This window comes from Pantherophis guttatus, chromosome 2 (genome assembly GCF_059756535.1).
Source record: "Pantherophis guttatus breed Tessera chromosome 2, ASM5975653v1, whole genome shotgun sequence".
Taxonomy (NCBI): domain Eukaryota; kingdom Metazoa; phylum Chordata; class Lepidosauria; order Squamata; family Colubridae; genus Pantherophis; species Pantherophis guttatus.
In genome coordinates, this window is record NC_142064.1 from 156,667,613 (window position 1) to 156,694,895 (window position 27,283).

Genomic DNA, 27,283 nt, shown 5'->3' on the forward strand with positions numbered 1-27,283 from the left:
ATTTTCATGCTCAACGTTCAATATACTGTATGCTCATGCTCATAAGGAACTGCGTGCTCCACATGGTTCAGTCCAGTCTCCATGCATTTCTGATTTGAGTACCAACTCCACCCAAGAGTTTAAAAAATTCATTATAGCAAACCTCTGCGTATACATCCCACATAAAACAGTTTGTGGTACGTTTAGCCAGCATATGATTGATGTATTGCCAGGAATTCAAAGGGATGGTGAGGGAAGATAAAGTCAGTTTGAAAGAGGTTGGATGAGGAGGGATGGAGACCATGAGATAATAAATGGTAACTCTCTGAATAGTAAGTATGCAGCTGATAGGCTTGGAATATGTTCTATTTCCTGCCAGAACAAACAGTAGCACATTCAGTTTTTCTTAGGCTCGGGTGAGACAATTGCCTTAAGTCCCATCTATTGGTCTAAAAAGGTCGGTGAGTCACTTGTTCCACCCACACTACTTTCTTCTGCTCATCAGCAACAGCCACACGGACACAGCTGTTGAGAGCATCAAGGTCACCCCAGGCATCGGGAGCAATAGTGCGATAAAGGCAGGACACTGTCTCCAGCTGGGCCTCATCTTTCCGGGCACTCTCCAAAAGTTGGTCCTCAGTTGCTCCAAGGCGCTGAAGAACTTTCCTGAAATTCAAGCCATTTAGGTATGGGAATCAGAATTTGGGAGCTTACTCACAAAGTATGTTTGTCTGGGTGCTAAGGAAAGGCTGAAGAATGATGGCCACAGGAAAAAGAATTGCCAAGATCAAGATACAGTGGATAAACACAAAACTGTGTGCTAGGTGAAATGATTTTAGGTGCATCTTTGATGATTAAAAATAATTGGGTACCAATTTGGCCAGAGAGAAATATCAGTACTTACTTGATTTTCTTGGCATTCTTCTCACCAATGGTGATGAGAATAATGATGGGATAAATGTCCATTGCCAGAAGTTCTTGCACACTCTCCAGGCCCAGATCCATCCAGGCATGCACATCCTAGAGATAGAGTGAGATGTATAAATGTATGGATACTACTGAACAATATTTGCAGTGCTAATCCTAAAGGTATACGCATCCTAATCCCTCACCCGATATAATTGCATCTGTACCCAAGTACAACATCTGTTTTTGCAGCCTCTAGTACCTTTCGCATTAACTGTTCCAGATCCCATCGAGGAATACAAGAGCTGCCATTCAAATCTTTGTTTTCATGGAAGGATTCTGTGTTCTGAGTGTCTGCAGGGGCAGGAAGGGGGGAAAAATGAGAGGGCATAGTTCTGAATCCAAACTAAATCTCTTTTTCTTATGTTTTGTTAGAAGTAATGTTTGGATACATGAGAGAACAAGAAAATCCAGTACCAAGAAATATTCTATGTTCTAGAACAAGACAACCATTTCAACAGGAATTGATGAACTCAAAGGTGCTTTTTCAAAAAGCAACTGGTCTATGTTAGTCCAGTGGCCTTTTGAAAAATAACATTTGAGACAAGCATGACCTGGATGGCTGAGAATCTCCACAGACATGAACTCATGAAGTTTACTGTGAGCAAATGAGCTGTCTTCTAGTTCAGCTAGACCAGGGGTGTCAAACTCAATGCCCGCAGGCTGGATCCAGGCCATGGAGTGCTTAGATCTGGCCCATGGGGCCACCCTGGAAACAGCAAAGGACTGGCCCGCAGTGCCTCTACCAGTGAAAAGGGAGCTCAGGAGGGCTGCATACGGCCCTCTCGAGCTCAATTTCCGCTGGCAGAGGGTTGCAGGAGGCCATTGCAGCCGAAAACAGAGCTTGGGAGTCCATTTTCGCTGGCAGAGTACTTGGGCCACCACAGGCACTCCCGACATGAGTGACATTGAACTGACCATGCCCACCCTGGCCATGTTCCCCCCCCCGAAGTAAAACACAATCCTGATGTGGCCCTCTATGAAATCGAGTTTCAATGAAATCGAGTTTCAGATGCTGAGGTTTCCAGGACTTAAAACAATATTTCCCTGCAAAATTCCACCAAACCAGCTGATTCTTGTATACCTGAGGGACATTTTTCGAATTCCCTGGAAAGGCATAGCTTGTCAGCCAGAATCTTCCTCAAAAGTGCTGGCACCACAAGTACTGGACGTGGCTGTCCAGGTCTGTAATGCCTGACAAAAGTATATGGCATCAGACTGACACAATTCCTGGGACTCACTAGAAAGGAAAGAGTAAAGCAATCAGAGAAATAAATCCACTGTTTGTTTGTTCTTTATTCCTAGCTATGTTTTAAGAAAGCATATTTGAAGACATTTATTAAATTGCCCCAATTAAAGATTCTTTAGAATTACTGTCAGGAACATAAAAAGCCAGAAACATAATAGCTGCAGTGGGCCTATGATAAGTAATCTGGTTACTACAGAAATATATTTTTTCTAGAAAATGGTCAAACATTTGTAGGTTGTAAACATAACTTTCAGCAACAATAAACAATATTGCAGTAGTTGAACTTACCTTTCGGCTTGTTTGAATCTGAGAAACTACATTCCATAGTGGACCAAAGTGGATTGATCCTGTTACTTGTACTCACAATACGGACCAACTTGCGTTGAAAACTGGAATTCTATGGTCAAAAGGAAAGGCATTATATTAAACCCAGAATGTATAGAGCTAGCCCAGGAGTTATGGCAGTAGTTAGTGTTGAATATACAAGTAGGAGGGAGTCTTACATCAGCCTTTATTCATTGGTTCATTTTCCCCAGTGGGAAAATGAACAAACGTCAGTGGCTGACAGGCTGGACAGCTCCCGGTAAAAGGAGCTGCAGCCTCAGGCAGTCCTCAGTTCGTAGTTATTTTGTTGTTGTTCCCTGTTGCCTGCAATAAATGGTTGTTTTACTTCACTATGATCATCCTGCCTCTCTTTTTGTGTCTGGACTTAACAGCTAGCTGGGCAATTATAGGAGCTAAGCTTGGGATCACCACCTTGGGGAAGTTGCTTTAGAACAATGTCCCCAAAGGACTTTCATGCCAAGCCTTTGACTCAAGTAATTCTCACCCAGATGTCTCCCACATATTAGTAGGAAAACAAGTCCTATGTTAGTGCAGTATACAGTATCTGGTGCTCTGGGTTGGCCTATTGTATTGTTAGAGTTCTCTGGCCTGCAATGTTGGATTACTTCTGTGATATCACCAGTGCAGGAGATGTGGGGGATGTGAGATTATGCAGTATACAACTTTCTACTGTTACTGTAGAGACATAGTATAGTACTGTACAGTACTGAGTTCTATGGATGCCAATTATTTTGTATGTGATTGAAGTCTTTAATTGCATTTCTTTTATAGGGTTAAGTCTACATCTGTTGATTACCCCTTGGTTGGAGTGCCATGATTCAAAGAATTCTTTTGGATTTTTTGATAATTCTAAAATTGCTATTCCCATCTATTTCCTAGGTTGTTTGTGTGGAGGGAGATCAGTGATGTAATGCAGTATGGAGTTCCTCTTCCTTATGCCCATCTTGATCCAGCTTGGTAGAGATGCATTTTTGTAATTTAGTTTGCAGTCTGAATCAACTTGCAAATTTAATTTCCTAAAACAGAGTAAAAGATTGTCTCATTACCTTCCGGGAGACCATGTTCTTTTGGGCCAATTCTTGAATGAGGGCAATGAGTTGCTGTTGTGCCCTATATCAAAGAAATGGGGACAGAAATGTGTAAGGCAGAAGAAAGCAGATGTGCACCTCTGTATTAGATAGACAAGATTGTCCTCCCTTTGGACCTATTGAGATTATCATACTCACTGGAAGTAGTTGGGGATGGTACCAGCATCCATGTCTTTCATGGTATAAGGATTCACCTGGCAAGCACTCCACAGATTTTGGCCTTGATATACAGTGTCAGTGACATGCAGAATGTTATGGCATCCAACCGAAAGTTCCCCAGGATCTTGTTTCTCAAGGCATAGGTTGGATCGGATATAGAAGGAGTCACCAGATGTCACCAGCTTGGAGTTCAGGTCAGTCAATAGTTTCTTGTAACCTAGTAAGATGAAGTTTGTTGGAAACTGTGAATCAAAGTACAGCAAAAGCCCGAGTCAGGTGGGGCTGAGGATAAATATGTGAGAACACAATTACTTCCCAAACAGATCCTTTGCATTCCATACTCCCACCGACCAGTACGCTCCCATAGAGAGGGGCTCCTCCGGGTGCCGTCGGCCAAACAATGTCGACTGGCGGCCCCCAGGGGGAGAGCCTTCTCTGTGGGGGCACCTACTATCTGGAACGAGCTCCCCCCGGAGATACGGAGGATCCCGGATCTGCGTACCTTCCGTCGTGCGCTTAAGACATTCCTATTTCATCAAGCTGGCCTGACCTAAATTTTCCTCTTTTTAAATGGGAATTTTAAATTTGGTTTTAAATTATTGGGGTTTTAAAATGGTTCAGCCAAATTTATTTAATCTGTTTTATCTCTATTTTAAATTTTGTATCTACATGTTTTATTTTATGGCTGTTCACCACCCTGAGTCCTTCGGGAGTAGGGCGGTATACAAATTTAATAAAAACAAAAACAAACAAAACATATTCATGTCCAGTGAGATGCCAAAATCAGGGGAATACTATTTGATGCGCAATCACTGTATGTCCAATTTACAATTCACATTTAGGATTCAGGGATGGGGAACTGGAAATCCCAGGAATGTTCAGGAATTTCCAAAATCACATTATTCTGGGTTTTTTTCATAATATGTGATCAAAAGGCACTGTGCACACTCAAAGCCATTGAATTGTTACCAAAGCTGAGGACCTCTTAAATTGGCTCTGGTTATTCCCTGCATACACTGGATCTGTCAATGCCATCTGTTGTACCAACTTGGGTGCTGGAAGCCCCAAGCAAAAGGTTTCTCACAACTTTGTTTATTAAGACCGATCAGAAAGCCACCCCACTTTCCAAAAGCCACAACCAGAATGGAAGAGCGCGCCTTCTGGCTAGCATTGTCAGTGCTTATCCTGGGTAATACTATTTCTCATTTTCTTGATTCCTCAACTGATTTTTCTTAGGATTTGGAAAAATATAAATGCTGGAAACACCAAGTTGATCCTCCTTCATACTAATTACAATGGAACACAATCCACTCCCCCATCTCAATTATAATTACATCTTTTACATTAACTTGAGTGGTATAGTACAGAAAAGTTTCTTCTTGTTTTCCAGTATGCAACTCTTAGGGGTACTCACAAATCTACTATTTGCCTTACTTCATTGTAGGATCCCACTAAGAGGGAGAAATACCTGATCACCAGCATTCTTGGATCATAAATTATGACTTTTGCACTTTGAAGCTATCATGTACACCCGGGATAGATGATATGAGTTGTCAACAAAGCCCAATTTCTATTAACTGTATGGCTTATCATGAGGTCTAATGGAAGTCATAGCAACCTTTAGAGAGACAGACAGTAGCCCATCTCCAAGGCAAGCAAATATCCTTACCTTCCATGTTGTGCTTCACAGACAAGCAACAAAATCCATTCACTTTTTCCAGGACCCAAAGAGCCTCCTCAAGAGTTGCATCTTCTAGGACAGCTTTGAAACCTGGTTCCATGACTCCATAATCCACCTATACATCCAAAGAACTTGAAATGTTGATCAAAGAGACACAGTTTGAGGAAATCAAAGAGTTGCAACCTAGCTCAGCTCAGAGACCGGAAAGAACTTTCCCATATTAATGATACTTTTACAGAAATAGTAACCGCTTGACAGTGAAGGGGGGTTTATAATGGAACTGGCAGCTGAACTACATAGTTTAGAGAGGAGTTTCAGTCATTTTATGGGACATATAGTGATACATGGGATACAAAATTATGGGACATGATTCACTATTCAGTAAAATCTTATTCTGATACTTGTTCAACTACTGCCTTGAAATTAGATCAGTTTGGATGTATGAATAAATCTAAATCCTTCATAATTTGTGAGTGATTATATTAATTAAATATAAATACACACCCACACACCTACACAAATACATATGCTGTATATATACATACAAACACACACACACACACACACAATCATAGTCATTTTGAATACATAGCAAAAAAAAGAGTCTTGAGAATTAACAAGGTTGATACTATATGTACAAAGCTACTACAGCTAATCTTTCTGCCTTTTATTTTCCCCTAAACAACAACCCTGTGAGGTGAGTTGGGCTAAGAGAGAGTAACTGGTACAAAGCCACTCAGCCAGCTTTTCTGCCTAAGGGAGGCCTAGAATTCAGTTTCCTGGTTTCCAGGGCAGCACCTTCACCACTGCACCAGACTGGCTCTCTTCTTCTAGCACATTCTAGTACATTCTGCCCAATCATTCCCATTTGATCCTCATATAAGCAAAAATAGCAAAGCAAAACTATGGATTTTTGCCTATGGTTTGCTTAGTATGAGATCTGAACTGGGATTTGTGGCCTTTGTGCTCCTTGACTTAATAGAAAAGCAACAGTCAACCATTACATTTCAGATATTAACCAGTGGAACAGCTTGCCTTCAGAAGTTGTGGGTACTTCATCACTGGAGGTTTTTAAGAAGAGACTGGACAGTCACCTGTCAGAAATGGTATAGGCTCTCCTGCTTGAGCAGGGGGCTGGACTAGAAGACCTCCAAGGTCCCTTCCAGCTCTATTCCTATTTGAGTACATTGAGATATAAAAACTAAACAAACTATGGGAGGTGATACCCTGGCTTGTTGAACCACTCACATGGTAGATAAAACTATGCAAAAGCAGTTAAGCAATAAGCTTCTGTAATAAACTGGCTTATTCTGGCTTACTTTATTTTCAAATAAATTAATTTGTTCCAAGCTAGTTGTAAAAAAATTACCCTGAAATATTCCGGGTATTGTGCCACCCTGAACATTTCACCATCACTGCTCAGACTGGCTGAGTAAATTCTGAGCTTTTCAGACGCTGTGATTCTAGTTCAATGAATGCTAGCAAAGTTATCTTTCCTTCTTTCAGAAATGGCCAGATTGGCAGGGGAATTCAGGGAACTAAAGTCTATGCAGCTGAAAGATATCCAGAAATGGAAAAGACTGACAAGACTTTCCAGTACAGAGATCATATTTTCCCAGCCCTAAAACTGCTAATGAATCGCTGGAGAACTACTAGGGAATTTTTATAGCAACCATGGTCATTCTAGGTGCTAATGCTGCAGGCTTGCTGGAAGTACCTTCAGCACCACTTAGAATGCTTGACTTTTTCTATTTTGTTTTCTTTCTCAGGGACTGATGGCCTGTCAGCCGATATAAAATCTTGAGCATTTCCTTTAAACGGGATAGGGACAGAGATGGCGTTAGAATGAGAAATTTTCTCCAGAGAGAAATATGTCATCTTTACACAAATACACACACTGTATTGGGGTTCCCCCCCACCCCAGATGAGCAGCTTTTCTGTTTCCCTACACTTCTCGATCTAGTTAAAACACACTTGAGATTGTTCCTGGCTATTAGGGTGATTTGCACATCTTTTCAGCCAACCAAACACTGTGAGCACTGTCCCTGTCTGACTCAGAACAGAGCACAGAGAACTGCCACAATCAGTGTTTGTTAGCTGCCCTTTCAAATTGCCCCATAATTGGATGCCTTGTCCTTGCCTCCTTCAATTCCATTAAATCAACAGCTTAAACAAATCCTTTCCCTTTTTTCTCAGCCGGAAAATAAAATAATTACCATGCAACATCTTTTAATTCCATGTGTTTCATGATGTATACTGCACTATTTTTTTTTAATGAACGTTTATCCATTGTTTGGGGGAAATCCTAGAGGTAATTTGAAGGGAAGCAGCACAAACACAAGGAGATTGCAAAAATAACCAAACCATTAAAAACCTTCAAAAGTTTATTATCGGTGACTATAGTGGCAAACTTACATTATTGTCAACCCCTGTAACCTGTAATGTTGTCTTATTAGCATTTCTGCATTTGAACCAGGGTGGATAAGAATCGATGATTTTTTTTAAAAAAATCAAAAACATCAGATTTTATTTTTTTTTTATCAAATTTGTTTTAATAAAATGCTTTTGGTGTAAACATCTATTTAAAGATAGTTTTCTATTTAAAATACATTAATAATTTCATTTATTCAGCATGAAGTGGAGCTTAGTACATAGCATGAGGCTGCAATATTGGGACTGTCGGTGAGTCAACAGCAGGTCAGAGGAGGAGCTGCTGCAGGACAGAGATGACAGTTGCTCTTTAAAAATTATGATTTAAATTGAGTTGATTTAAATCAAGCCTTTTTACTAGTGATTTAAATCACAATTTAAATTGTGATTTAAATTGGCTTGATTTAAATCAAATCCACCCTGATTTGAACCCCTTATCTTAACTTTGATAGAATCTCTAAGGGAAGCCAGCAAGATGTGATGTGGGGTGAAAAAAATCCCCTCCAATGGGAGATCAGACTATTACTTAAAGCACAAGGTAGCAACATGTTGAAATTTAAACTGTTGAAACTGCACTAATGGCAAGATACTCCCAGCTCAGGTGTGGTCATGCTGCTCTAGTACCATCATTGCATCATTTGGTAGAGCCCACTGTCCTTTAGAGAAGGGGGTCCCCAACCCCCAGTCTGTGGACCAGCACTGGACTTTGCCATGCCAGAAACTGGGGCATACAAACAAGCAAAGCCCCATTCGCAGGATGCAGGCAGCATACAAAACCATGCCCCCTCTGGCCCACAGAAAAACCTCTCTCCATGGAATCGGTCCCTGGTACCCCAAAGATTGGGGGCCGCTGCTTTAGAGATTTTGCAGGAAGGTAGCACACAACATACAATGAAGATGTAGTGTCTTACCAGCACAATCTGCTGGCCTGGTGACAAAGACATCTCATCAGCAATGGATCCAGGAGTGACTCGATGAATGAAGATGCCAGTCTGGTTGCCCCCAATGATGCTGATGTGCTCCAACAAAGCATTGGCTTGGAAGGCAATAGTTGTGATACGGCTTGGGAAGCGCTGTGCAAGTCGGCGGCGCATGGGTACACTAAGAAGAGGACAAAGCAGACAGGATAAAGTCCATATAGGTCTGGCTCCTCCCACTGATGCATCTCTCCAACTTTAGACTGGCTTCTAAGCTGGTCTTACCTGAGCAGAAACACTTATCTGTGGCTATTCAATGTGAAGATTAAAACAAATTTAGATCAAGGAAAGCCATTATGGGCTTGAAATGTCCATCATCAGATATTATAAATCAGTGGTAGGGAATATTTTAGGATTGATGTATATATTTGAATTTTTATAATATGTTATGAATATATCCATGAAATGGCTATAATAGTTGCCTATATTAAAATAGTATGTATGGCCAATTACAAATATCTGTTTACCTATGACAAAGCGGTAGATGGTTACTCCCTACTGTGTGTAGGCTCTGTCACTCCAGTTTACTCTTGCTATTTTATTCTTGTCTTTTTTGTTGGGCTATTTGCAGCATTTGTCTTTTTTATTTTTCTTTTTTTAGAATGCTGAAAGGGCAGGAAACAATATTTAAACTAAAAGTAGTTCTTCACTCTATTCTGCAGGATGTCGTCTTCCTATTAAAAATATTTGAATAGCTTTTAAAAATATGGAGCAGAGGAAGAACACTAAGCAGGTGCTTTGGCCACTGTAAATATAAAACTTGTAACATTTTCCTGCCATCTAGTGGCTACCAGATTTTGCTGCCCACTCTAGTTTTAAGTAATGTCACAGTGCCTTGGCAGTTGTTCTACATAAACCAAGAAAATAACATACCTCTAATTTCTACTTGGACATGAAAAACAGTGGTGGGTTGCTACCGGTTTGCTCCGGATCGGGCAAACCAGTAGCGGTGTCAGCGGAAGGCTCCGCCCACCCGCCTGGATGTATCTGCGCATGCGCAGAAGCTTCTGCACATGTGCAGAAGCAATGTGCGCGTGCGCGAGCGTGCACACACCCACAAGCGAACCAGTAGTGGCCAAAATTGAAACCCACTACTGATGAACAGGCAACAGTCAAGAGAGCAGTGCAATGGCCTGCAGGCATGCTTTAAACCAGGCTTATTCATTTGCAGAAAATAGCCACAATGGAAAAGGGTATGTCGGAGACTTGAAATAAAAGACCATCTCTTTGCCACACATTAATAAACATAAAAGGACACCAATGGAGGCACCAATAGTGCCTCCAAGGATCAGAGGAAATAACTAGAATACAAAGTCATTTCTAAGACCTCATATTTTACCCCTTAAAGAGACCTTCTGTGAGCATATGTAGGTAGATCCTAAACTTACAACCAAAATTGAGTCCAAAATTTCTGTTGCTAAGCAAGACAGTTGTTAAGTGAATTTTGTCCCATTTTACAATCTTTCTTGTTTCTTTCGTGAGGCCACAGTTGTTAAATGAATCACTGCAGTTGTTAAGTTAGTAACATGGTTGTTAAGTGAATCTGGCTTCCCCACTGACTTTGCTTGTTGGAAGGTCGCAAAAAGTGATCACATGACCCTGGGACACTGCAACCATCATAAACACATACCAGTTGCCAAGTATCTAAATTTTGATCACGTGACCACAGGGATGCTATAACCATTGTGTGAAAAATGGTCCTAAGTCACTTTTTTTCAGTGCATTGAAATGGTCACTAAATGAATGGTTGTAAATTGAGGACTACCTGTACTAGTGGTAGGTTGCCCCCGGTTCGCAAGAACCGGTAGTAAAACCAGTGGGAAGCTCTGCCCACCGACCTGGATGTCATCATAGGCAATCTGTGCATGTGCAAAAGCTTGGTGCGCACACGCGCGAGCGAAGCAAGCGCACATGCACGATCCCATTGCGAACCGGTAGTAAAGGCAAGAAGAACCCACCCTTGACCTGTACATATGTATACAGACCCATAATTCTGAATTACTCCTAAATACAAGTAATTATGCCCATATTTTCTTTTTTGCCTGAATAAAAGTTTATTTTATACCTTTCTCTAATATTTGCCTTCTGTACATTCCTTAGCTAACAATCACAGTTTGTCTTTGAGTTACTCCTCTCACACTGATGGGTGTGATAGTTGTCAAAACAGTGACAGATACAGATTGCCTCCCTTCATTTTTTTTTTTTTTTAAAAGCAAGGTTCTGGCTTCCTATATGAAAAAAAACTTGGGACACAATTTTTGCCTCTCTGAATTGCCTATATATTGATGTCTCATTTGAAAGTACTGTAAGATACTTGTTGGGATCTTTGTGTTGTGTCTTCCAGTCAATTCTGGTCATCAGAACTCTTAGATTCTTGATTGTTTCCTGTCTAGATTGCCAAGTGGGAAGTTTGGCAGCTAAAACCTTCTTTCCATTATTTATTTATTTATTTTTATTTATTAAATTTATTGACCACCCGACTTACTATAGAGTAGCTCTGGGCGGCTTACAATATTAAAAAAGATAAAACTATATCCTTTTATTACCAATATTACCAATATCCTTTTATTTACAATATTAAATGGATAAAATTATACAAAACATATACACAGATAAAATACTATAAAAATCTAACTATAAATTATTTCGCTTCATATTCCTTGTCTTTGGATACCATAAAGCATTATAAAATAAAACCACTTCGCTGGGGACTGTGTTTACCTCTCAGAGATGCAAGGGTCTACGTGGAGCCAGAGGGAAGAGCCATCTGTAAGAAAGATACATTCAAACACATGAGACCAAAGCAATCAGTGGTTGGTTTCTAGTCCAGGCCTCCCTGAAATCAAGCAAAATTGCCTTTATGGCTAGTAAATAATCTTCAACACATTCTCATTGTATTTTCCCTGCCTTGTTACGATATGAATTCCCAATTTTTTTCTCCTTAAGGAGGAAAAACAAGGGGAGGAAAATTGAACATGGTTTTCAAGAGCAAAATTGGAAATAAGTTTTCCATATTGTAGGGGGTTATAGTAGGAGAAAAAGGGAAGCAATAGGATTTCCAGGATTTCCCAAATTTTGGCCAACCTGGCTAAGTATCCAGAAGTCCAAAAGCTCTGGAAAGAACCAGACTGATTTATACCTTCCCTTCTTTTTTCCTCTTTAATCAAAATTTAAATTTCAACAATATCTTTAAAACTAATTTAATGCCTTGCTGTTATTTATGTTATGGATTTGCCTTAACATTATGTAGGCTTTAGCAAATAGATCTTTCCAAATGGCACTGCTAGAATAATTATTGGACTAAAAAAACAAAGCAGGTTTACAAATACATTAATGAGGGAATGTTTTCCTTCCTCTTCCACAGGCTAGAAAATACAAGGAAAATGTTGAATATTCAATAAAGGAGTAAAGCCGAAGAAATAGGCTTCACTCAGGTCCGCCGTCTAGGCGGGAAAAACAGTTTAAGCTGATTGGCTAAGACGTCTGACAGTTCCGTATAAAAGGGCAAGCTGTCAGACAAACAGTTGCTGGGTTATTGCTTGCTCTAATAAAGAGTTGAAGCTGAAGATCTGCCTCTGTCTCTTCAATCGCCCACTATACAACAGAAAATGTTTCCCCTGGGGGAAACTCTTACCATCTCTCCCCATGTCATATTCAAAAGAGTGATCCCTCCCTTTCTCTTCAGCTGAGGTGACAGAAAATTCCTCGTCCAGGAACTCCTGAGAACTGTTTCAAGAAGAGACATAAAAGAGAGGGAACTTGTGAATGGAAAAAATAAAAGCCCCATTCCTTTTGGAGGCTGCAAGGCCAGTCAAGAGCATTTTCTGAAGTTACTTCCAGAGTGAAGGCCTGGTGTGACTCGGAGCTGCCTTAGATGGGCATTTTATTCTGAGAGTTACCTGGGCTTGGGGCAGAACCTTTTATTTGACAATCTATTGTACAAGTAGTCCTCAACTTACAACCATTCGTTTAACGACTGTTTGAAGTTACAATGGCATTAAAAAAAAAAGTGACTTATGAACGTTTTTCACACCATTACAGCATCCCCATGGTCACAGGATCAAAATTCAGATGCTTGGCAACTGGCATGTATTTGTGACAGTTGTAGTGTCCCAGGGTCATGTGATAACTTTTTACAACCCTCTGACCAGCAAAAATAGGGAAACCAGGTTCACTTAACAACCATGTTATTAACTTTAAACTGAAGTGATTCATTTAACAACTGTGGCAAGAAAGGTCATAAAATGGGGCAAAATTCACTTAACAACTGTCTTGCTTAGCCACAGAAAATTGGGAGTCATTTATGGTCGTAAGTTGAGGACTACCTATATCGAATACTTCAGAAGTGTGGGCCAGGGCACTTGCTCTCCTTTCCCCTTTTCCAAGTTCTTAGCAAACCATTGTCTTTCAAAATGTTTAATTGAAAGTGAAGTCCACCATAGCTAAATGACTGACACTCCTCTAAATCAGGTAGAATGATGGGAGAGACATTCAAGTCCTTTTGAGCTCTATCTTTCCTTCCAACCATACCCTATCTCAATTACTTATAGAAAAATGATGAATCTGTTTTTTCATTATTATTATTTTATATGTGTCTGAATTTGTTTTACTTGTATTTCATTTTTGTAATTATTGGACATTTGTTTATGAAACATGTAACACCATACATGATTGGATTGTATTTTTTAAAAAATGAATGAATATGTCAAGATTTCTTTCTCTTTTGTGTGTGGGGGAGTGGGGTGGAGGGAGGTGACACTCCAGCAGAGTCAAGTTAGGCATTTTCTGAATTTTTGAAATGCCAAGACCAAGAGATTTTCCTCATTGATCTAGTTCAAAGGATAAAGGGTGCGGTTTGGCCTCTTGAGACTTATTTTAAAGTTCAAAAGATCAGCATAGCTATTTCAGATATGAGCCAGGGGAAATCTTAATCAAATCTCTGTATTATTTATTTGATTGAAAATATAATTTGACATATATTATTTTATGTTACGTGTTATTTTGTATTATATAAATAAAAGCTTTAGAAATGCAACAGACTGACAAAGAATTGTTACTATTTAGATTGTTTGTAAAAAATAGCAATTCAATTTGCATGATTACTTTCAACATTCTCTTATTTCCTCTGTGCCAAAAATGGGCATCCTAAATTTTAAGTGTTGCATGCAGCTTCCAAACAGTATTTGGGAGCATCCACCTCTCACAAACCTTTTCCATTACATTGCAGTGAAATGGGCTGTTAAGAAACATAGCATCATTGTATGCAGCTTTAGGATATTTTTAACCTGTTAAACCCTTCCAAGATGAGGGAAAATAGCAATGGCAATAGCACTTAGACTTATATACTACTCCACAGTGCTTTACAGCACTCTCTGCAAGGTTTACAGAGTCAGCATATTGCCCCCAACAATCTGGGTCCTCATTTTACTGATCTCAGAAGAATGGAAGGCTGAGTTAACCTTGAGCTGGTCAGGATTGAAGTCCTAGCTGTGGGCAGAGTTAGCTTGCAATGCTGCATTCTAACCACTGTGCCACCACGGCAGTAGTGGGTTGCAAAACCCATTGCTACCAGTTCGCTTGTGCACAAGCTTGCACGCACACACGCTTCTGCACATGCACAGAAGCATCCGGCGCAGGTGGGCGGAGCCTCCCGCTGCTGCCGCTACCGGTTCACCGATCCAGGTAGAACCCACCACTGCACCATGGCTCCTCCAGAAACAAAACTGGAAATCATAGCCCCACACAGGGTATTCATCATGCACAAGTACAAGGTTACCCACCTTGTTCTTAACCTGTCATAAATAACAGTTAACAGAATAACAGAGTTGGAAGGGACCTAAGAGGTCTTTCTATTAGAACAGGTCCATTTAACTCTAGTGGAACTAAACACCTGCATGATTGGAGACTAGATTTTATTTTACAGAATCTAATGGAACATGAAGACCTTAAAGGTGTCAGTTTTTACCTCTCAGCATTGTGTGACACACTTTGTGTGAAACACTTGCTCCCGGCACTTGAAAAAACCTAGAAGTGTTCTTTGTCACATCTGCAAATTCAGTCTAGCACAAAATATGAGATATCTCCACAAAACCCGAAATAGTTACCTCCAAGAAAGCGAGCTGTCTTGCATGGCTCTTCTCTGTAGAGAAAGTTTACAAGGTGGGATTGGGCTGCACGATCGGAAACTGTCCATTTGATCATGACTTGACCAAGACTACGAAATAAAAGGACAGTCAGGTCATAAGTATCCTCCAGTGTGACTGAGCTCAAATTTCCCCATTCAGAGCTATTCCCAGGTTTTCTTGTAAAGCTTTGCCTAGCAGACCTTTGGTCAACTTCATGAGCAGGCCTATTCCATATCTCACCATCCCTCCTTACCCAAGATCTTGAACTTAAAGAAGATACAAAGGTGTGAGATGGGTGGAGGATTGAAATGCACACCTCTGATATGCTCATCAAGCTGTCCTGACTGTCCTCCCGAGGACAGATGGCATGCATTCGTACTAGGGGCTGCTTTTTCTTTGGACAATGGTCCTTGGATTCAGTGATGGGAGGCCCACTCCTTGGTACCTGCTAAGGAAATAGAAAGTGTCCCCTCAGGAGAATATCTTGGTTTATAAGACAGAGAAGAGTCTGTGGGGTTTATATGCCAAACCACTATCTTTCATATGCCATGACTGCCAACAGATGACCCATAGATACTGGCTTTCACTTCTCACAATTGTTGAGATCAACTGAGGATTTCACGTAATGCTTTTTTTTTTTTTTTTGTAAAATAAACTGCTGTAGATTAAGTCAACAGTCTTAGCTGTATCCTTGCTACATGAAGTATTTACTGCTAATAATAAGGATAGTATCAGTTCTAACACATACTGGGCAGTATATCATAAAAATATATAATCTAGTTCAAATGTTGCAAGTCAGTGTACCTTGCAAATCACCTAGGAGATACAAACAGTGCATTAATATCCCGTCTGATAAAAGTGTAATTCAGTGAGTCACACAAAGATAGAAAGAGAATAGTGTGGAGATGGGAATGACCTTAGGAGATAGGAGGAAGAGCTGCAGGTAAGACAATCATCATACAAAAGATATATTTCCGCCCACAGAAGCAAAAAGGACCCTCCCTAGTTTCCTGGGAAGTAAAAGAGGGGAGAAATACTTTCAGATTTGCAAGATTCTGTTAGTGTGATCTAGCAATAAAGGCAATGTTAGTATCTATAGTTTGTGGTCCTTGTCTTGAAAGAAATAGCTACTTAAAAAGGAATCAGATCAGTGATGGGTTGCCCCCGGTTCAGACTGGTTCTTAAGAACTGGTAGTAAAACCGGCAGGAGGCCCCGCCTACCACCCTGGATGTCGTCATCAGCAATCTGCACATGCGCAGAAGCTTCTGCTCATGCACGAGCAAAGCGAGCATGCACGGTCCTGTTGTGAACCGGTAGTAAAGGTAAGTAGAACCCACCCCTGAATCAGATGGGAAAATTGAGAACACAAAATAAAATTCTATTTATTGTGTAATAACTGCATTTTGGATTTTATGAAGCAGGCTTTCAAATATTAGGAGGCATTTTGGGGAAGCACAGATTTATCCCTTTTTCTCCTAAGCCCAGCCCAGTGGTGAACTTCTACCGATTTGCACCAATTCAGGCAAACCGGTGATAAAAACTACCGGTTCAGGTGAACCAGTAGTAAAAAAAAAGCTGTCGGTTTCTCCGAACTGGTATTTCCAACCATCACCTGTGCCGCGTGATTTAAAATAGCGCGGAACAGCTGTTTCCCCCCCTCGCTGTTCTACTTACCTTCCCAAGCCTCCTTTTTCTGTGTGAAACACGAATTTGGTGTGTACTGTGCATGCATGCGCACACAGCGTGCATTTGGTGCACGCTACATATGTGCTCGCAGCGCATGCTTGGTGCACACCACGCATGCGCAACCAGCAAACCAGTGGCAAACCGATTCAGATTTCACCACTGGCCCAACCACGATCATAACTTACAGTAAGCACTGAATCTCCCATGCTGGCTTTTTTCCTGACTTCACAAATTTCGTTTGTGAGCTCAAAGACTTTACGGCGAAGAGAATCTTTATCCAGGAGGCTTTGGGAAATTTCCAACTGAGCAGTGTCCCTGGCATTGTAGGCCTACAGGAATTAAATAGAGACCACTACATATGAAGGTTTTGAGATTTTAGAAAAATGATAGAAATAATCTATATAGGCAACGTGAAGCACATTTCATGTAGTAATTAAAATGGCTTTAGTAATTAAGGTAGGAATGGTGAGAATCAATCCAAAGAAAGGGACATACTATAGAACTATAGTAACCAATAATACTGTAGTAATTTTAAAAACACAGGTAGTCCTCGACTTACAACAGTTCATTTAGTGATCGTTTTAAAGTTACAACAGCACTGACAAAAGTGACTTATGAACACTTTTCACACTTCATGACCATTGCAGCATCCTCCCATAGTCACAAGATCAAAATTCAGATGCTTGACAACTGTTTCATGTTTATGACGGTTGCAGTGTTCTGGGGTCTTGTGATCACCTTTTGCAACCTTCTGACAAACAAAGTCAATGGGAAAATCAGATTCACTTAACGACCATCTTACTAACTTAACAACTATAGTGATCCACTTAACAACTGTGGCAAGAATGGTCATAAAATGGGACAAAATTCACTTAATAGATGTCTCACTTAGCAACAGAACTTTTGGGCTCAATTGTGGTCGTTAAGTCGAGGACTACCTGCAATGGCTGTAGCATTGAACATAGTGAACCACTGGAAAGCTGCATGAAGCCTAGTTTGCAAAGTACAAAATTAAATAAAAATCTCTTTTAGGGGTTCCAAGGTACTGAGTTCTACCAGTGGACTTTACATGACTCAAAGTATTTAAGTTGGCAGTTCAATCTGCAAGGTTCAATCATGTTAAGATCTCTGCCAGCAAGACAGTCTCTCTCATCTTTTGACAACCTTTTTGTCACTTTGATTGAAAAGCTCTCATTCCATGCTAATCACATTTTCTAATACCTGATCTCTTTCTTTCTGTAGATCAGCTATTTGAGCCTGAAGGGCACTGATTTGCTCCTTGTAGATCTCACAGTCCACCTTCATCTTTTGACATTCAATCAAGGTATTTTCCTTTTCTTCCCAACACTGCACAAAAACACAAATACAGCAAGATGAAAGTATATAGTCTTGGTATCATTTTTTTTTTTTCCTATTTAGGGCCCATTGCTCTTATTACATGTAATATTTTGCAAATCTTACAAAAGCAGTAGTCTAATGTGGCCTAAATTCTCTTTAACCTCCTATTACAAACTGATGTCTCAGAACCAAGATGAAAACTTTATATAATTTGTATATAAAGAGTCATCTTGTAGGGGAAATGGGTGACATAGAAATTTAATAAATAAATTTAAAAAAAAACAATTTGCCTATAACCACCTTACAAGCACAAGGCAGCAATGCTGTTGAAGACTTTGGGATTAGTAGCTCAAGATTACTGGCTACTCTATTAGGATTATAATGCGCTTAATTCTGTATGTAAAACCAACATTACAAAATATCTACTCTTCTTTAGCCCTTTTAGATAAAGGGCTAAAGATCAAATTAGGTCGTTGTCCTTGAACACTGAAGAAGGACTGGTCTTACTGCAGTTAATATACTTTTAATTTTCACACGGCTGCTGCGATATACATAAGAGACAAGCTACTTCCTGATCCCCAGGGGTGTAGGTAGGCACATAGGAGGGTGACAATTCCTGAAAGTATAGAAGATGCCTCTCCTAGGCACAGAAAGAGACTTTCTCCCTCCCTCTTGCATAGGAGCAGGTAACTTCAGGTAGCACGGCATTCTCACCTGTTTTCGCTGATTCTCAGCAAGGGCTGCTTGCTCTCTCAATGAGTGAAGTCGATTTAGCAATTCCTGTTTGCCCTCCAGAGCATCATCAAGGTTTTGCTCTAGAATATCTTTCTGCACCTGGACAGGTAAGGCAGGCTCATTAGAGAAGCTTTTCTATCCCAACCCCTGTTCCACGCCACACCTAGACAGATAGGGGTACCCATATGAAAGAGGCTCTCAAGCTGTGCTGCTGCCACAGTGGTGGGTTTCAATTTTTTTTACTACCGGTTCTGTGGGCGTGGCTTGGTGGGCGAGGCATGGCATGGCTTGGTGGACATGGCTTGGTGGGCGTGGCAGGGAAAGGATACTGTAAAATCTCCATTCCGACCCCACTCCAGGGGAAGGATACTGTAAAATCTCCATTCCCTCCCCAATCCAGGGGAAGGTTACTGCAAAATCCCTATTTCCTCCCAATTAGCTGGGACTCAGGAGGCAGAGAATAGATGGGGGTGAGGCCAGTCAGAATTTTTACTACTGGTTCTCCGAACTACTCAAAATTTCTGCTACCGGTTCTCCAGAACAGGTCAGAACCTGCTGAAACCCACCTCTGTACTGCCACATAACGGCAGCCTGAAAAGAACACTGTGCAGTTGTAGGAGACTTACACAAAGGCATGCTAAATCTTGATTAAACGGGCTGGGGGGAAAATCCTTCACCCCATTGTGCAAAAGTCTTTGGCTTCCCTTTGCAAGAAGCTACCCTTGGCCAAGCAAGCTTTGGACATGCTACCTCCTGTAAACTCATGTGGTTTTCTTCATAAGTTACCTCTCCTAGTTTGTCCCAAAGAAGCCTGAAATTGTAATCTGGTAAAATTACGAATAATTATGTGTTACGGATCTCTTATCCACCCTATTATTCCTAGGATTATTAGGAAAGGATGAATAGGAGCATAGCTGACAACTTCTTTTACCACACTGAAGGTTTCCAGCTCCAACAGTGACTTGAGATGCTCGTTCTCTTCCATCAGCTTTAAGAGCTCATCTGTCTGCATCTGCGTATCCCCAGAAATTCTCGAGGATCTTTCCCTTTGATGGCACGATGATACTTGGGCTCGCTGCAGTTCTTGCTTCATCAGGTAGAACTACCATGGACAGGTACACAGAAAGAAAAAAAAGAAGCTGTGAACAAGGCTAGCGGAGGTGAAACAAAAATTAACAGGTAATCCTCAACGTACGACCGCAATTGAGCCCAAAATTTCTGTTGCTAAGCGAGATGTTTGTTAAGGGACTTTTGTTCCATTTTACAGCCTTTCTTGCCACAGTTGTTAAATTAATCACTGTAGTTGTTAAGTTAGTAACACAGTCGTTAAGTGAATCTGATCTCCCTATTGATTTTGCTTGTCAGAAGGTTGCAAAAGGTGATTGATTATATGACCCCAGAACATTGCAACCATCATAAACATGAACCAGTTTCCAGTATCCAAATTTTGATCACGTGACTATGGGGATGCTGCAACGGTAATAAGTGTGAAAAGTGGTCATAAGTCACTTTTTTTCAGTGCCGGCGTAACTTTGAACAGTCACTAAATGAACTGCTGTAAATTGAGGACTACCTATATTATTTGTGCAGTTCCCTCCACAACATCAGTCCTGAGCTTCTTGCTTTAAGAATGTATTCATTAGATTTTATCCCGCTTCATTACTTTATAGGTAACTCAAAGTGGCAAACATCCTGCACGAGCTGCATTGGCTTCCGGTGGACTTCCGGGGGCGCTTCAAGGTGTTGGTGATCACCTTTAAAGCGCTCCATGGCTTAGGGCCGGAGTACTTACGGGACCACCTTCTGCCACCAATTGCCTCCCACCGGCCAGTTCGCTCTCACAGAGAGGGCCTCCTCAGGGTGCCGTCAGCCAGACAATGTCGGCTGGCGACCCCCAGGGGGAGAGCCTTCTCTGTGATGGCGCCTACCCTCTGGAACAATCTACCCCCAGAGATATGAGTGATCCCAGACCTCCGGACTTTTCGTCGGGCCCTTAAAACCTATTTCTTTCAGTTAGCTGGGCTGGCCTGATTTTATATTGGTTTTTAAAATTGATACTGATTTTAATTGGAATATTTTAAATTATGGGCCAAACTTTATTTAATTATTTTAAAACTATTTTAACTTTTGTGTACAAATGTTTTATTTTGGCTGTTCACCGCCCTGAGTCCGAAAGGAGAAGGGCGGTATAGAAATTTAAATAATAAATAAATTAAAAAATACCTAATAATTCCTCCTCTTCCTATTTTCCATATCCTTAATTTGTTACACATCTCATTACTAAGTGCTAAATGGAAGCTGTCTACAGCGCAAGGGTAGTGATAGCCCGCAAACACAGCTAAATTGCAATAAAGATCCAATTGATCGCAACACAGGAGGAATAAAAAAAAAGGGGGGGGGCAAATGCTAGAGAAATCATAATAGCCAATTATTCTTCTATTTTCTTGAACTTATCTTGCAACCAAACAAGATTCATCTTGGTCAATAATACCCGAAGATTCAATTGTAATGAAGAGCCCTCCCCACTCCTGATTTTCAGGCATTAGAATGATTTTTTTTTAAAAAAATAGTCTGAAATATAGTCCCAAATTGGTATATAACTAAAAGCCCATCAATTCTATTATGGTTCACTAGACATGCATTCCTGTCATTCAGATTAAGCTAGATTTTCTCTGTTGGGTTTTCCATTTGTTGGTTAGGCTGCATCTTTCATCTTCAGCAGCAGCAGCAGCAGCAGTATCCATGGAAACAGGATATTGAGATAGATGCTCCATGCGAGCTAACATTTCTCATATTCTATTGCACTTCCAAACAAAAGTGGACAGCTACAGATGACTGCAGGTTACAAGCAAAACCATTCTGGTGCTCTAGCAAGCATTTTGCCTAGAATTATCCTCCTCTTGACCTGCAAAATGCCATGGTAAGTTCGGCAGATCAGACCATCTACAATCACTCTACCAATGGCACTCAGGACCTGCTAATATGATGTCACAAACCCTGAAAAGCTTCATGCACCCTTCTTCTCTCACACCTCTTCCTGCAAACTCCGGCAGCGGGTAATAGCTAGGTCCTTCTCTTGAAGGGCACTGCTGTAGCGTAAAGAGAGCCCATAAAGTTCATCTTTAAGCTTGAGGGCCTCATGGAAGTGAGCACTGAGTTCCCTCTTCATCCGGTTACACTCAGTTTCAATGCCCCGCAGGCTTTCAGCCTTAGCTTCCAGTCGGGCAGTGTTTTCCTTGAGTCTGCGGCAGTGTTGAAGGAGGGACACCTTCTGGCGTTTCTCCTGGCTCAGCTCCTCTTGCAGGCTGCTAACTGCTTTGGCCAAGCATTCTGTCAGCTGGGAACTTTCAATCAGATCTAGAGAAAAGAAGAACAAGCTTAGGTGTCTATGGAGATTCTCAGACATCCAGGTCATGGTTGTCCCAAAAGTGCTTTTTCAAGAGGCAACTGGACTTTGTTTTTTCCTTGAAGATGTTTCGCTTCCCATCCAAGAAGCTTCTTCAGTTCTGCCGTCAGAAGTGAGGTCAGTTCTAAAGTCAGAACTGAAGAAGCTTCTTGGATGAGAAGCAAAACTTCTTCAAGGAGAAAGCAAAATCCAGTTGCCTTTTGAAAAAGCACCTTTGGGACAAAATGCTTAGGCCTTTTTCAACACCCAGACCTGAACACCATAAAGCTTCTACTTCAATCAGCAGAATGATAGCACTAAGGTATCAAAGGCTCGGCTATATATTATTATTTGCTGCACGCTGAGAATATATTGTGCATGTACCGAAGAAAAACTGGTAAGTGAGGAAGAGATGCCATTCTGAATTATCTCCCCTGGGGAATCAAATATTGATAATCAAACCAGACCCAGCTTGGTGAATCAACTCTCAGATTGCCACAAAGTGATTAGTGGAGCCAGTTTCATCAGTTTTGCCTAGAAAAACAACGCAGGTAAGAATGGGTGAGGTAGGAAGGATGGGAAAAACTCACCGCTAAAATTGTTGTGGTCTATGGAAGGCTCCAAGCCAGTAATGAGCACATAAATATCAGGATTGTGAAGTTTCAAGCTTTCCAGAAAAGCAAGAGCACCATTTTTCCCACGGGATTTCAAGAGATCCAGCATGTGGCCTATAAGAGAGCAGGAAGATCAATAATGTAAAATGATGAGAACTAAAAGTCCAACAGCCTAAAGTTACTCAGGCAGAGAAACTTAAAGGACATACAGTATGCCATATAGTTCACCCTTTCTCCAGGAATAACACTGTAATTTAACAGTATTTGAGAAAACGTACTTGCAAATCTCCTTTGGTTTCACTAAAAGCATTATCTTTTAAGTGTAGTGTTGTTACCAGTGGTGGGTTGCCCCCGGTTTCCACCGGTTCTATAGAACTGGTAGTAAAACTGGCAGGAGGCCCCGCCCACCGATCCTGACGTTACCAAAATGCTTCTGCGCATGTGCGCGGCCCTGTTGCAAACTGGTAATAAAGGTAAGTAGAACCCACCCCGGTTGTTACCCTATATGTCTTAACCTGTAAATAAAGAACAAGCTTGCCACTTAAACAGGAATACTTCTCCATTTACCTGTGATGGAGCTACAACATTATAAATTTTGTATGTAATCAAGTTTATTATTCTATAGTTTATAGAATAGACTAGATTCCATAGTGTTCTACTATATCTATCCAAGAAAATAATTTCTCTGTCTCTTTCTCTCCCCCCTCCCCTCCTCCCAGATCAAATCAGTGCTACTTTAGATAGAATGAGGTGGCTCTTTCTGATACCAGATTTTGGGTAGCAGCAAAACATTAATTTGTGATATTTATATTGTGAGGAATAGGAAGGGCAAGGAATTTATTGCCCCATGTCCCAAAGTAATTTGGCTAGCTTTGACTACTATGCATCAGCTTCTTGGTGCCCTTTGACAGAGTAATGATGGAGCCAAGATATAATCCCACTAGACATCACAAGTCTTTATAACTGTTTCTCCATTGTCTAAAGCTTTTCTCTGCTCTGGACATGTTACAGTACCATACACCACACTGCCATAAACATTCCAATACAGTATCCAGGGTGCTTACCGACTCTCATGGCTCTATTTGTGAACTGGGGGCTGTGCAAGATTTCTTCCTCATCCAGTTGACCCAGCACCTTGGCCTGCCGTAAATAGGGGGTAAGACGACTGGGGGAGACGCCCCTCACAATTCTGTAACGATGGCCCTCCACCATCTCCCATAAGCGATCTTCATCCATATCCCGAAGTTCTTGATCAACGAGGCTGGGATCATCTACTCCCGTCTCCCCCATAATGGAAACCTAAAAGGATAAGAGATGTTGATAGTTTTTGGAAGCCAGTAATGAAAGAGTAACTGTACTTCATAAAATCTATCTTTGATTCTACACTGACATGAAGCAGGGCAGGAATTAAATCCTAAAGGAAGTGGCAAAACACTTTAGCTTTTAAAATGTTTTACAATTTTGCTGTTTTATCCAAATTACATTATTTCAGCTTCATTTTATTTCTGGTCTGACTGTAGTTATTGATCTTTGCTACATTAGATTGCATTGTATTACTATTGCTTTGGTTTTAAATTGTGTTGTTCTATTTTTAAATAATCATACAATGCCTATAAAAACTTTTTAACCGGTAATTTAATTGATTGATCACTTTAAGGTTAAAAATGAACTGTTGAGATCTAGATTGGGTTCTCTCTATTTCAAATCTGTTACTGTTAGTTATTACTCAAAATAACATAGTCTACAGTCAGAGCTCTATCTATTCTTTGCATGTGCATATGTGTATAAAATACAAATACAGCCCCATAAATACATACACGCATAATAAAATAACAAAGTGAACCTTGATGCAAAATTCTATATACCAAAAATTATTTCTTTTTTGTCTCTAGCATCAAGAGTTCAGTTAGCATAAATGGCCAGAATATGATAATTTGATGAGTTGAGACTCCCCAATTTATCTTCTCCCAAGGCAATAGAAACCCTTTTATTCCAGACAGCAATTGGCTTGGCTGCCTTTCCCAGATTTTATTAAAAAATATTAAACAAAAAATATGTTTATTTAAAAATCAATACATTTTAATTAGTGTTGCACAGTGATCTTCCAATGTTTGCTATTGGTAGTTTATTTTTAATGAGGGAGGATTGGAAAGCTCTTAAGGAAGAGGATGCTTAGCCAGGACTAAAGCCCTCTACTGAACATCACATAGACCAGGGGTATCAAACTCAAGGCCGGTGAGCTGGATCCGGCCTACAGGATGCTTATATCTGGCCTGTGGGGTCGCCCTGGAAACAGTGAAAGACCAGCCTACAGTATCTCTGTCAGCGAAAATGGAGCTGGGGTGGACTGCCCTCCTGAGCTCCGTTTTCACTAGCAGAGGGTTGCAGGAGGCCATTGCAGTTGAAAATGGAGCTTGGGCGCACATTTTCATTGGCAGAGCGCTTGGGCCAGTAGTGGGTTGCCCCCGGTTCGCACCGGTTCTATAGAACCGGTAGTAAAACCAGCGGGAGGCTCCGCCCACTGACCCCGACATCATCAAAATGCTTCCTGTTGCGAACCGGTAGTAAAGGTAAGTAGAACCCACCCCTGGCCTGGACCATCAAAAGCACTCCTGATACAAGTGACATTGAACTGGCCATGCCCAGCCCGGACCCTGAGGTCAAACACAACCCTGATGCGGCCCTCAATGAAATCGAGTTTGACACCCCTGACATACAAAAATCAGTAGTGGGTTTCAAATCCCGTCGTTACCGGTTTGCTTGTGGGCGCATGCATGCTTGGACGCATGTGTGATGCTTCTGCGCATGCGCAGAAGCGTCCGGGGGGCGGAGCCTCCTGTGGCCGCCGCTACTGGTTTGCCTGATCCGGGGCGAACCGGTAGCAACCCACCACTGAGACAACTGTCTGGCTGCAAATCTAAATGACTGAACAGATTCATAACATGGGAATTAGGCCTTTAGACATTCAATCCCTTAACTTGGAATTCTACCTCTTCAGTAATTTAGAAGTGAGATTAGAGGTACAGGTAATCCTCGATTTATGACTATAATTGAGCCTGAGATTTCTGTTGTGGAGACATTTGTTAAGTGTGTTTTGCCCCATTTTACGACCTTCCTTGCTTCAGATGTTAAATGAATCACTGTAGTTATTAAGTTAGTAACATGGTTAAGTGAACCTGGCTTGCCCATTGACTTTGCTTGCCAGAAGGTTGCGAAAAGTGATCACATGACTCCGGGACACTGTCACTGTCATAAGTATGACTCAGTTGCCAAGCACCTGAGTTTTGATCACGTGATCATGGGGATGCTGCAATGGTCGTAAGTGTGAAAAATGATCATAAGTCACTTTTTTTCAGTATCATTGTCACTTTGAACGGTCACTAAATGAACTGTTGCAAGTTGAGAACTACCTGTAGTCCTTGACTAAGGGCAACGATTGAGAACAAAATTTCTGTTGTTAAGCAAGGCTTAGTTAAGTTAAGTTAGTTAGTTAAGCAAGGTTAAGTGAGTTTTGCCCCATTTAGAACTTTTCTGGCCACAATAGTGAATCACTGTAGTTGTTAAAGTTAGTAACGCAGTTATTAAATGAATCTGGCTTCCCCATTGACTTTGCTTGTCAGAAGGTCGCAAAAGGTAATCAGATGACTCAGGAACACCACAACCATCATAAATATGAGTCAGTTGCCAAGTGTCCGAATTTTGAATTGGGATCCTGCAAGGTTCATAAGTATGAAAAACGGTTGTAAGTCCCTTTTTTCCAATGGCATTATAACTTTGAACAGTCATTAAACAAATGGTTCTAAGTCAAGGGCTACCTGCAGTTGGATAAAACAAGAGCAGTAATAAAGTATAGGTGGTGAAATCTACCAGGTTACAATATTTTAAGCCTCTTTTTTTTTTGTGACTGCTATTTATTGTAGTTATGTTCTGTTAGGATGACAAACACAATCTTCTCTCAACGATATCCTTACAGCAACTTTGTGAAGTGTGATGGCCAAAGAGATGAACGTTTGTATGAGTGGAGATTTAAACTAGGATCATTCAGTCCTAACTCAACATCGTACGAATGACCACCCAGGTTTTCTAGACATCCCTATTAAAGTCTTGCTTCTGGTCAGTTACCTGAATGGACTCCGAGGAGACTATTGTTCTGGCTCAGTACTTTGAAACCCTGAACAAACTACTGCTTCATCCTCACTTTGCCCTTGGGCTCAATTTCAAATAACCGAGTTACAAATCCTCTCACTAAAGACCTAGGAGCCCTTTCCTCCTCCTTCAGGCCAGTCTTCCCGCTGGCCGTCAAGCTGAAAGCAAAACCAGAGACCCCCCCCCTCGCTCGTCTTACCTGTTCCTGTTGATCAACAGAGTTAAACGTTGTTGTGGGCATGTTGTCACAGCATGTCTTAGAGGGAAACTGATTTTTGAGCAGCAGCTGACAAACTGGTTTTTCGGGAGGGCTAGGTCTGCCTGCCTGGGAAATTTTCTTTATCCAATACAAGTTCTTCCTTTTGGCTCAGGACCAAGC

General features: G+C 41.0%; 1 protein-coding gene across 1 annotated transcript; it reads right to left on the reverse strand.

The window, feature by feature from the left end:
- Positions 1-327: 327 nt before the first annotated feature.
- CARD14 (caspase recruitment domain family member 14) lies at positions 328-27,283 on the reverse strand. Its single transcript, XM_034412804.3, has 21 exons — positions 27,104-27,283; positions 23,823-24,057; positions 22,735-22,872; positions 21,791-22,116; positions 19,691-19,861; positions 18,739-18,858; positions 17,908-18,033; positions 16,872-17,015; positions 15,316-15,447; positions 14,979-15,088; positions 12,509-12,600; positions 11,596-11,641; positions 8,809-8,998; positions 5,456-5,582; positions 3,766-4,003; positions 3,586-3,649; positions 2,483-2,591; positions 2,030-2,185; positions 1,148-1,239; positions 884-999; positions 328-645 (listed from the first exon to the last, which is right to left on the reverse strand). Exons 1-21 carry the CDS (start codon positions 27,143-27,145, stop codon positions 429-431), a joined length of 2,991 nt encoding a protein of 996 aa, XP_034268695.2. The 5' UTR covers positions 27,146-27,283; the 3' UTR covers positions 328-428.

Bases quoted from the DNA above. Each gene is read 5' to 3' on its own strand.
- CARD14 (XM_034412804.3), bottom strand. From the start codon at position 27,145: ATGCCCACAACAACGTTTAACTCTGTTGATCAACAGGAACAG. The intron at 19,862-21,790 runs GTGTGAGAGAAG...TGTCCATGGTAG, and splicing joins GCCGGAGTTTGCAGGAAGAG to TTCTACCTGATGAAGCAAGA. The intron at 2,592-3,585 runs GTAATGAGACAA...TTTTGACCATAG, and splicing joins AGAACATGGTCTCCCGGAAG to AATTCCAGTTTTCAACGCAA.